At 43.7% G+C, this 12,597-nt stretch overlaps 1 protein-coding gene across 1 annotated transcript in view; it reads left to right on the top strand.

The window, feature by feature from the left end:
* The window catches only part of CATSPERD (catsper channel auxiliary subunit delta), a 29,020-nt gene extending 17,468 nt beyond the window's left edge, over positions 1 to 11,552 (top strand). The window contains exon 3 of the mRNA XM_075919822.1: positions 9,375 to 11,552. Coding sequence (XP_075775937.1) covers positions 9,375 to 11,552 — 2,178 coding nt within the window. The remainder of the gene's footprint in view (positions 1 to 9,374) is intronic.
* Positions 11,553 to 12,597: the final 1,045 nt, after the last annotated feature.

The raw sequence follows: 12,597 nt of genomic DNA, 5'->3' as shown, positions 1-12,597 counted from the left end.
CTCAAGTTGGGGAACCGAAAGGAGGTTGCAAGAATATGGGGGGGGGGGGGGGAAATGTGCAAGTGGCAGCTGCTGGCTGGGCAGCCCTGCCACCACCAGCAGTGCAGTAGTAAGGGTTTTATGGTCAGTATGGAGCAGGGTCATCATAGCCTGAAATATTTTCTAAAAGATGTCCCAGAAAAATGTGAGAATTATGGATATAAATTCAAGTTATTTTGTGTTTTTATGTAGGCTTGGCAGAATTTGACTTTTTGTATAACTTCAATTTTTATTCACATTTTTTCAATGTTTAACCTTTCAAATTTTTACAGTTCAAAATGATAAGGTTTAAGCTTTTTTCAATTTTTATTTTAATTTTCACAGTTGCATGACATTATGGGGATAGCAGACAACGGAGGAAGTCAGACAATATTTATTTGATGATTGTAGACACAGTCAAAAGTTTAAATTTTAATAATAGTTAAAAACACAATTTGTCCCCATCGTGTCAAAAAATACAAAGTAAAAGTTCTTAAATCCAACTCCAATAAGTTCTCAAATGGTGTTTTTATTTTGACTTTCCAAACTTTCAGTTATCAATGAAAATATTTTTTCTTCATGTGGTATGTGTGTATGGTGAAATTGATGTTTACCAATAAAAATCTAATCCTTCCAAGCATGCATACATGTTATGTTCATTTTAATATCAAGAGGTTCTTACCACAGACCTGCACAACTGATTACCACATTTCTTCAAAACCTAACATTTTTCTTTTTTTACATTCTTATATTTATAACTTTGTGACTCCAAGCAGATTATGAAACAAAGAAACATTCACATCACACACTGACTTTTTAAGGATTACACTACATTTATCTCAACCACCTTCCTCCTCAGCATATGTTTTGTTCTTTGGATAAGACAATGAATGTGCTTTTTGCACATTTCTTTTATTATTAAAGATTGAAACTAGAGGTGTTATTGGTATTACTGAATTATTCTGAGGCACTGACTCGCATAACTGCCATAATAGAAAAATTATGTAAAAGGAAATGAAGAGATGTTAGGGGATGAAGAAATATGCAAAGGATGGAGGGAGGAAAGCCACGTCTCCTTTCATCGTGCCAAATCCTGGAGCCCTTACTCACTTTTTACTCAGGCAAAACTCCCATTGACATTGAGCTTTACTTGAATGGAGATAAAATAAAATGGTGGAGAAATTCAGAATGTGTCTCACTATTCAATTAAAAAAAAGACATAGGCATCTGTGACAGGTATGACAATTCCCTGCAATATTATTGAAAAAACTTATTGTATTAAATGCAAAGGTGATGTATTGTTTTGGGTCAGGATTCTAGGTGATCCCTCCAGGGGGAAATTGTGATGTGATCCTTGGGAATAGTGCTCCCCATAAGGTGGGCCCTTGGGCAACCGCCCAGGAAAGATTCAGGTGCCACTCTGCTGATTAGCAGAGCTCCCACCGCCAACAGTGTATGTTTCTATTGGTGGTGCACATCTGCACATGCTTTTGCAAACATAACATTTATTCCACTCATGGATGAAAAAGTTAGATGGAACATTGCCTGGGAGCTCAGAGGGCTATATTGAAATGCCAGACAATAAAGGACTTTTGAGACAATAAGTGAGAAGTGGATTTCATGGGGAACTGCTACAGAGAGGTTAATGCAAATTCCCCACCTCCAGTTATGCAAAAACCCAGTGGCAGGTTGTGACAGACTGACATATCAAAGCCCAAAATGGGCGGTCGGGGGTGACCACCGGTAAGCTTTTTAACATGTAATAGGTTCTTTATTGTTTTTAATGATTTCAAAGAGTACAAATACTCTAAAGAATGATGTGGTGACTTATAACTGCAGGCAATACACCGGTCAGAGCCCAGAAGAAAAGTAAAGTGCAGGCACCAGCCTTTTATGTGGTCAGCTTGCTAGGCAATATCACAGAGCACATCAGGATGCTGTGCATCCTTAACACTCAGGTAGGCTCACTGATGGGATGGAGGGGTGGGAGGAAGAGGGCAGTTGCTTCCAGGCCCAACAATTTAAAGGAACCCTGGGCTTCCTGCTGCCAATGCTGATACTGTGGCAGCAGCCTGGAGCCTTTACATTGCCACCAGAGAGCTGAACAGCACACTATGGGCAGCTATTTGGGCTGCCTTGGAAGGGTGGGGGAATGCTGGAGCTGAGGGGTGGCTGCCCTGGCCCTGCCCCTTACAGGGCACAGAGATAACTTCCCCCTACACCTTGCCAGGGACCCATGGAGCACATCAGCACTCTTGCACCCAGCTCAGGAAGGAGACACGGTTTGGGGCAGTCAACCCACACCCTGTGCTGTGGGGGACTGTGGCAGCTGCCTCAACCATCCATGTAGGCAATGTAATTGCCATAATGTTAAACAAAAAAAAATCATCTAGAAACGTAGGATCTGATGCAACAATGCACATTTATATCAGCTGAAAACATGGCCCAGTCTAGTTTTCAATGTCATTATATAGGTGCTTCGCTCCCTTTCTACAAGTGCATATGGTTTCTTAAAGAAAACTAATTTCTTTAAATACATTAAATACAGCTATAGAGACTTGCTGGAAATTATAATATGGCATTTGTTTCAGTAAGGAGTGTTATAAGGATACCAATGACTCTCTGAGTATTTACAGTCACACAGATTTATTCAGCTCTGTGTTGCTATTCACAGGTGTTTGCAAGGTTGTCAACACCATATTTAAAGCATTTATCTAGTTTAGATCATTCAGCAAATGAAAACCTACAGCTCAGTTTTATGAATCAGTATAATAAAGATGAAAGGTGAACTCTCTCACTTTGTCAGGCATGCAATATGCTGAAAGGATCTAGGTAGTATATCAGAGTGGAAGGATAATACTCTATTCTAGTGTGAAAAACTAAAGTCCATTGCATACTGTTATACAGTAAAACGCCAATTGTCCAGCATCCAGTGGTCCGGCACTCCTGATAGTCCAGCACCAACTAGAACCCGGAAGTGCTCCATCCTGCCGGACAGTTGGAGTTCCTGTGAGCCCCATGCACACTCATGGGCTGGGAAAGGGAAGGGGAGGGGAGGAGAGGGGAAGTGGATTATACCCCTCTGACAGATCTGCTAGGACCGCACTGCGTCTGGCCGTGGGGGTGGGGAACGGCGCTGCGAGGGCCGGAGTATCAGGAGGTACTCCAGCAGGGGCAGCTGCTGGGGTGCTGCGGGGTTGGTCCCGCAGCGCCGCTCAGGTGAGGGGCGGTGCTAAGGGACCAACCCGGCAGCACCCCAAGTGCTCTGCCAGCCACTTCCCCAAGTCTGCTGCTGTTGCTTGCAGCCCCAGCTGGCCTGTCGCTGGCGGCTGTACGGGGCTTTCCCTGCCTCCCTGCAAAACGGCAGAGGGTTCGTCCCTCACCGCACTGTTCCCCACCAACACCTCCCCCCCACCGCCAGTCGCAGTGCGGGTCCCAGCAGACCCGTCACAGCCGCCCCTGCTGGAGTACCTCCTGATACTCCGGCGTATCCAACAATCCAGCACCCCTTGGGTCCTAAAGGTGCCGGATTATTGGAAGTCTACTGTACAATCAAACGTCAATTGAATTTAGATAAAACATTTCAATAGTTTATAATCTGCCTCTGTCATAGTATAGTTGTTTAACTGAGGTATCAACTAATACTTAATCAAATGAGGGGAGCTCAATACTTAAGACAGGTTTTAGAAATTAATGAGTTTTTTCTTGTAAAGTTGTATAAACGCATTACAATTAAATGTGTTTCACCAAGAAATCAATTTTGGTATAATTTCTGATAGGTCTCTCATCACAACTTCATGGTGAAAAAAATTTAGAAAACAATACTGGGATTTTTTTCCCTGCTCTTGTATCCTCGTTTATATCTCCCTGAAATACTGCTGTCCACAAGAATAATTTGATACCAGAAGTAGTGAGAAGCTGGAATAGAATATATATTGAGATTTCCAATGGAAATTAATGCATAGTATAGGTTTAACTGTAGCTAGCATTCCAATGAATGTGGCAATGTACATATGAGAAATGATTGAAGTTTTTATTAAATTTCCAAAATGATTTTTATGGCAGACATTTCTGGTTTTTAAAATATTCAGAAATAATCTGAGGTAGCAACAGTAAGTCAGAGTTTTAGGTAAAACCCAGGCCCACTGAAGTCTTTGTGTTTGGCAAGTCTCAAACTTGTTTTGTACTCCCTTTAATATTCTCAGAGAGAGAGAGAGAGAGAGAGACTGAAAAGAATGAAAATGCAAAGAATAATTTCAGTGAAGCAAAATCATATCCCAACTTTCACCAGAAAGCCCATAAAACCTGTAATTTCAGGGTTTAATTAATATCACACAGTGAAAGTTCATGGTTCATGTTTTTATTTGTTCCTGAGCTCCTACAATGCAGATATATGTTTTAAAACAAAAATAAGCTAACTCATATGAAAACCATAAGAAAGCAACAGTGATATGAATAAATAATAGTGAATAATAATCTTGCCAGAAAGCACATTGCAGAGAGTAAGGGCTGTTTTCACTCTATTTTGTGTACCAGGACAGTGTGTGGCTGTTTCAATCAGATGGTTACATGTCTTGCCCTTGGAAATGACAGCCGGGTGACTAGTTTTCTGATAGCCAATGTAACCCATTCACAGTGGACGACAGAGATCTCCAAAACCACAGAGACACTGAAAATTTTTAAGAGTAAAAACTGTTGCATCAGAACCAGAGACCAAACACCTGTATGAATGATCTTCTGGAATAGTATTCTTTCAGTGCACTTCTCTATAAACAGAATCTGCAGTGGCAGGTACCTGCCAAGTACTGGAACATTGGGAAAAGTGCTCTTTTTCCCACTTTTAACTTTAGCTATTAAACTTTTCTTTCTCTTTATAGAGCCAAAAATAATATAACCGAACAGCATCTGTGAGGGTTTTAGTTCAGAAGACTTTTGTTGTGAGGAAAAATGAATATTTCTGACTACGTCTAGACTGCAGGCTTCTTTCGGAAGAAGCTTTTCTGGAACAGATCTTCCGAAAAAACTTCTCCTGAAAGAGACCGTCCACAAAGCCAAAGCTCGTTGAAAAAGCAATCTGCTTTTTCGAAAGAGAGCGTCCACACTGAATGAATGCTATCTTGCACTTAAGCTGTGATTACTATGGACAGAGTGGCCACCAGGGCACCTGTGCTTTTTCCTTTTTCCTCTTCTTCTGAAAGAACTCCCTCTTCCCTGTCCACACACACCTTTTTCTGAAAGAGCTCTTTTGGAAAAAGGCTCCTTCCTAGTAGTAAGAGGTTTACCAATGCTAGAAAAACCCGTCCGTTCTTTCCATTTTCTTTTGGAAGAACGAGGTTGCAGTGTGGACATAATTGACATTTTTTCAGAAAAAAATTCTGTTTTTCCAAAACAACACTCTGTAGTGTAGATATACCCTCTGAGAGAACTCCTAAACCATGCTTCACAGGAAGACAAAGCTAAGTTCAAAGTATTTAGTATATGTTGTATTAAAATTTGTAATTCAGGGATGCATAATTGAGGGCACTCGAAGATGCCATTCACTGAGAGCTTTCTCCTCGAAAAAGTCTTAATCATTTTCAAAATTTAAGCCAAATCAGGGTTTGTTTTTGTTCTTAAGTCTCAATTTCTTAAAGCCAATGTCACCCACTTGTCTTCAGAGAAATAAAAGTGGGGAAGGAAGATGACTTTGCAGCCTCTTTGAGGGCTTAGTTTTTAAAGAATTTGTCCTCAAGGGAAAACTGCTCAGATGGTCAGTGCATCACTCTAGAACTACAGATGCTTTTATCCACTTCCCATTTTTCCTTATACATTTCCATCAACAGAAGAAAGAGTATGATATTCCTATACTGTGAAGCCAGGTGAACAGAGACTTTGGGAGCTGAGTGGGCACTAGCTGACAGCAATATTCAAGAACAATGAATTGGCTTAACTGGAACAAGCAACTGAGAGAACAGCCATGTCTGTTCATTAGTGCAGAAATACCATTTTTAAAACTCGATGGCAGGAGTGGAGCCCTCAGGCCTGCGGGCTGAACCTGGCCTCTAAGACTCAGCATTGGAGAGTCCATGCTGTCCCGCCAGCCCCCCACTCACCCACCCGTTGAGCTGAAGCACACAAAATCTACGAGCCTGGTGCCTGGAGGCTCTGGTGTTCAAAGGGCATGTGGGGGGTGTCTTTTCCCTTCTGTCAGAGGCTTCTCACTTATGCATGGCCCCCGGCTGATTTTTCTGTGGATCAGCAGCCCCTGACTCAAAAAAGCTTCCATCGTTCTGCACTAAGGGATGAATTCACAAAAGGAATTAGCACATCATTTTTGGTCATCGTTCCTTCTCTACATCTCTAAACTATGGTTGTCAGGAAAGGGAAGCAGTGAACAAACTACTGATGACCAGTTTTCCCTGGAAGCTGGGTGCTTGTGCAGCTGTTCAGAAGAAATTCAAATGCTGAGCAGCTGGTTGGCAGAGTGCCCACAGCTAGGTTTTTTGCTTCATACATATGCTTTGTGCACAAACAAATTTATTCTGCACATAGATGGAAAAGATTAGAGCATATTGCTGATGACCCCCAATCTTTTATATGATCCACAAACTTATTGCAAGCTAGCAGAATTACCATCACTGCTATAACCCTGACCTACAGACTCTGAAATCAACTGTAATGTGTGATTCCTTTAACCAATTAATAGCTCTTTTTATCATTAAATAATCTCTAGTTTAGTTTTACTGAAGGAGTGACTGTAGTGTACTAAGAGCTGAATTATAGAATCATAACACTGAAAGAAACCTCAACCGGTCATCTAATCTGGTTCTCTGCACTCGTGGTAGGACTAAATATTCGTGGTAGGACTAAATATTCTAGACCAGTGTTTCTTAAACTTTTTAAGACCAAGGAACACCAAACAATTTTTTAATGAGGAACACCAATGATTTTTTGTTGAGCCAAAAAAAGGTTGGAGGGGAAAAAGGGTCACAGGGAACGTTATTGAGGGGAAAAAAGGTTGCCTGCCCCTTTAAGGGCAACCATGTTAAATTCTGTTGTTCTCTGCAGCACACCTGACTTCTTCGCAGCACACCAGTGTGCCACAGAACAGAGTTTAAGAAACACTGATCTAGACCATCCCTGACAGGTGTAGGATTAACCTGCTCTTGACAATCAGCAATGATACAGATTCCAACCCATCTATATAGATTGGCCTAGGGTGTGTAGCTGATTCTTTGGAACTGGAAAAAAAATCTCATATGTAGTGGTTATAGTTTTAATACACTTATATAACAAAAGTCCAGGTGTTTGGGTAGTGAGATGGGGTGGCTTGCCTATAGGGGATTGTTTTGGCTCCTTTTTACTAAAAGTGATAGAGGATTCACTTTTGTTACTGGTTTGGTGACTTCTAATGATAGAATAAAGTCAGTGGTCCCCAACGCAGTGCCCGTGGGCACCATGGTGCCTCCTGGGCCATTTCTGTGCACCTGCTGAGTGATTGGGGCCGCCCCCGCCCCCGGGCATGTGGGCAGTGCCGGCTCCAGGTGCACAGCATATGGGCATCCCCGCCCCTGGGCATCTGGCCCAGGGGCGGCGCTGCCCCGGGCGCACAGCACATGGGCGGACCTGCCCCCCGGCCATGTGGTGCATGGGCTGTTCCGGCCCCAGGCACGTGGCATATGGACAGTCCCGCCCCTGGGCTCGCAGCACAGGAGCAGCACCGGCCCCAAGAGTGCAGTGCATGGGTGGCTCTGCCCCTGGGCGTGGGCGCGGCTCCACCCCCGGGTGCCCGGTGTGTGAGTGGCCCCACCCCCTGGTGCCCAGCAGCCCCAAAAGGTTGGGGACCACTGGAATAAACCATCAATTTTGGGGGTATCTGCCATGTTTCCTATAGTCTGTTCTGAACTTGGCACTCTCAGCTATGACCCAAATCAGGCACAGTGACAAAGCAATTATAGAAGCACTCTTGAGATAACTGCAGTGCTACTAGCCTCTGGGTCAGGGGTGGGCAATAAGTTTTTATGGGAGGACGACTCCAAGAATTTGGAACATCACTCTTCCATATTATTACTGGAGGAGGTGCAGGGTCTGGGGTGTAGAATGGGTGCAGAAGGGAGTTTGGGGTAAGGGAGGGAGTTTGGGTAAAGGAGGCAATTGTGACCTGGGGCATTAGGGGTTGGAACTGGGGTACAGGAGAGGGTGTAGTGATTTGGGTTGTGAGCTAGGGCAGTAGGGGACTGATCTGGGCAGGGGGTTGGGGTGCTAGATCGGGGGGGAATATAGGTATGGGGGAGCAGGTATTGAGTATGTGGAGTAGGAGGCAGAGGGTTGGGGAAGGGAGTGACTGGAGTGCCAGAGGTAGGCTCTACCAAGAGACTTACCTGCCAGCAGTGGTTCCTGAATCAGCCTCCCTGCCTGTCCCACTCTCACACAGGCTGCAGCCATGCGCTCTAGAGCCCCTGTGCTTCATGGCTGCTTGTTACTGAAACAAGCAGCTCCCATTGGCCTATTTCTGGCCAGAAACTGACCAATGGGAGTGTGCTTGGGGTAACAGCAGCTCCTAAAGCTTCCCACTCCCCTCTGGACTCTCAGATTTTAAAGAAAAACTGCCCCACAGCTGTGTGTGAGAGCAGCATGAGAGCAGGATGAGAAGCAGGGAGCCTGCCTGGGGCTCCCCGCAGTGCCCGCAGGCCAGAGCCAGTGGCTCACGCCTGCTCTAGGTAGTCAGAGGTTGTTGTCCCTTGCGGAGGAGAGAGACTCAAACTACTGATTGGAGCCATTGTCCATAGCTGCAATGGATTGTATGGTCAGGAGCACCAGTGGCAAGTAGAGATCCTTTAGAAAATTAGCATTAGGCACAACTGACTGTAAGGGCTATTGCCCATTGGGGTAAATCAAGTATGAGGTAAATCTATCCATCAGGGCCATTGTCAGCAGTACAGTATCAGTTACAAACTGGGGAGTGTCTGACATTTTACACATGACAGAGACTATACTGGAAACACTCAGAACAGCTCCCACCCATAGCCCAGCCCAGCCCCCAACTGCCTCTCGGAACTTCCTTCTAACATTTTACAGCAGGAAGTGAGACGAGCCAGGAGCCATTTTGAGCTGATGTCGATAAGGAGCGTGAGGCATCAACCTCCTGACTAAGTTGGTAGAAGAGGATGGTTCTGATAAGAGCACTACTAATGCCCTGCTCCTGGCCAATCTCACTAGCTAAACTCTGGCTATGGCTGTGGCTTGCAAGGGGAAGCATTGATTCCTGGTCATGCAATGAGGAGAGGTTACTGTACTCAGGTCTGTCCTTCAGTACCCAGGACAAGGGGTCAGGCACTGTCCTGAATTTCAGCCACCCTGAACCTTTCCTTCTACAGTACCCATGTAATGAGGATGACCCCTGGGGACATCCCAGTCCAGCCTTGTACCTGGGAGAGAAGATTTTCCTCAGCACAAATGGGTTTCGGACCAGCATCCCACCACTGACCATCCCTAATGAGCTAGAGCCCTCCAGCGCCTTAGTCAGTGCTGCTGCCTTTGTGAAGAGGACGAAGTTAGCAATGGTGATAAATGGACGGGTCTATTCCTACTACTTTAAGGCTGGGGAAGAAGAATGGATCCTAGCGCAGGGGATCGATTCCTTGGTCACTGAGCTATCAAACACCCACTGCTGTTACCCAGGGCAGGACCTAGCCTGTAAAGACATCAGTATGAAGATTTTCGCCTATGAGATTGGGCATTCACCCTCCAAAAGCCACATCTTCCTGTCAGAGAATGGGGGCTATTCGTTCACCCCCGTGAAGCTGAGTCCAGAACTTCCAGGGGTACTGCTTGGTGTCTACAATTTTGTTTCCCTCTCCCAGACTGGGGTGCTCATCCGCCACAGCGATGGAGAAAGGAAAGGAGGAGAGGCCTATTTCATATACACCAATGGCAACCTGAGCCAGACATCCAGTCACATCTCAATGGGCTTTCACTTGAAGTCCACACGGGGCCATGATATCCATCGTATCCAGCATCCTCACCTGTGGGGCTTCACCATCCTCTGGAACAATGACACGCTGCTGGTCTCCTCCAATAACGGCTTGCTTGTGGAGCCAGTAACTGTATTGGAGTTTTCCAGGAACTCCCATCCTTTCCCTGGCAATGGCCTTTGCCACGTGGCCATTAGCAAAACCGAGATTGCAGCCCTCACCCGGGACCATCAGCTTTTCTATGGAAGCCTAGATATGGTCTCCACATCTATGGTGCAAAATGGAAAGAGCAACACCAGCCAAAAGGGCATATGCAATGCTGTGCTGATGTTTAACAAAGTAGGGATGCTAACCCTATTGAGCCTTGTGCCCAGCAATGGCACCCAGGCTTATACCTTTTGGAAATGCATCTTCAAAGTGCAGTCGATGCTCACGGAGCTATGGCCATACCTGCAAAAGTGCCCAGTGGAGATCCTCAGGGGCCAGTTTCACAACAAGATCTATTACATTGATATGCACCAGAAGCTGAACCTTAATGTCACATTTGTGCCAAAGCCAGGTACTGGTGCCTTTCCAATAGTGACTGTGAGCAACCCCCATGTGCTAGGTTTCCAGGCAAAGATCACAGAGGATGGATACACATATGACGGGCACACTAAGTACAGCTTGTACATGCAGCTGCTGCAGCAGTACTTCTCTGGCATGGCAGACCCTCATTTCAGTGGCTCCTTCCTCTCTGGTGGGATGGCTACTCTTACCGTGGATGTCCTCAACAAAGGCGTCTGCTGCATTGACATACATCCTTTGTCTGCACTTGTCAACATAGGTTGCCCGCCTACTAAATACATTAAATTTTTTAAAAACACAACAGCATGCAGCAAAGGCCTCTTTAAACAAGGCATGCTGCAAAATAGCTTCACTTATACAATTGACCACGATATATATGACCCCCATTTTCTTGCCACACCGCAGCTAGATCAAAGTGATCTTAAAGTTCCATATGACTATTATAAACTAGAGTGTCCCCTTCTGCAGTATTATGATACTCCGTGGCTGCCAGTCCTTGAACTGTGGGAAAACAATGCATTTGTGGAATATGTTTCCGCTGACTTTGTTATGTTTGAAGTCAATGGCATGTATAATTATGATTATCTCTTGACCGCTGCAGAAGCCAATTGTGTATCTCAACCTCAGAATTGGATGGCTATGATGCAAAAGCAAGATTCTCCAAATCCTCATACTGCATGGAACAGAATGAACTATGTAAGCTGTAAGAATCACGACGGCCCTAAACTAGTATCACCCTCAGCCAAATATCAAATTCTTGGTCAAAATAAAAACAAGATAATCTTTTCACACTATAATGGCTTTTATGTATTTAAAGCTATTGTTGTGGACCCATTATATAGTTACTGTGAACTGTCTGCAATTGTCAGTGTGTGTGTCACTGGTGCCCTCCCAAAGTCTAACATACATGCTTGGACAACACTGACAGCTTTTCTGATTATCATTCTGCTTGCAGTTTTCATGGGCTACATCTTACATAAGCTATCACAAAAGAAAAAAATCTCCCAAAGGTAAAGTATTTTGAGCTTAGTCATTTAGAAACCTCGTATGGTGATCAGACAAATGGGAGTAGTATTAAGAATTCTCAGACTGGTTTTATAGTTCAAGAAAGTAAAATATTTTAATTGTGAAAAGCCTGATTGAGGCATGCTCTCTAAAATAAGATTGGCCTACTAATGAAAGAGAAATTGATTAAAGGGACTATTATATCTATTTTCTAATTTTATAGATGTTGGAGGGATGATGTTCTTACTCTAAGCTATTAGATCTTTAAAAGGATAGATGTTCCTTTGCCTCTATTTTAACATACCTATTTATATTCCCTGTTTGTCATCTTTTATGCAGTAATCTTCCATCTTTTGGCTTTTGTGAACAATCCATATAGCCAGCTTTTTTACTGCTAATGTATTGCTTTTAAGTGGGTCACCATTTGTTGACGCAATTATATTAACCTATTCAAGGGCTGGATCTTTTAATCCAACTGACCCTTGCCTCAAAAAAAAGGAAAGATGTGCTTGGAAGATGACAGGTGTTTGTTTCATGAACAATATGCCAATGGAAATCTCAGAGGTTCCTGTTTCCTCTATTTTGAATACCTGTTGTGATTAGGATGTATATTTTCCTTCTCTCAGATAATTTGAAACATTAATTTTAATTTATATCCCATTCCATTTTATTTCCCAGGTAGTAGAATACTGATACTTCTATTGGGTCTTAAAGAATTCTCCATCAAAACAGTGAAATGCAATTTTCCAATGTGAGAGAATTGAAGGAATTCTGAACACATTGAGAACCCATAACTCATTGAACCCAAAACTCATTGAAACTTTGCTTGAATGGGTTTGCTAGCCTGAGCAAATACCAATCAACATAAATAAAGGTTACAGAATGTGGCCCCTTGTTAATTGAAAATCCTTACTTAATTAACTAATAGACCAATGATTTCCTGTTTGACAATATGGTTAGCCAAGTATTACCTATGTACCATGAAATTTCACTATGGTCCATTGTCATAATCAATTCCTATTGTTTATTGCTGAGACACTCATTCTCACCACTT

The sequence above is a fragment of the Pelodiscus sinensis genome, chromosome 2 (assembly GCF_049634645.1).
Source record: "Pelodiscus sinensis isolate JC-2024 chromosome 2, ASM4963464v1, whole genome shotgun sequence".
NCBI lineage: Eukaryota > Metazoa > Chordata > Testudines > Trionychidae > Pelodiscus > Pelodiscus sinensis.
The sequence above is the reverse complement of the archived record's forward strand: the minus strand, read 5'-3'. Positions and strand labels throughout refer to the sequence as shown.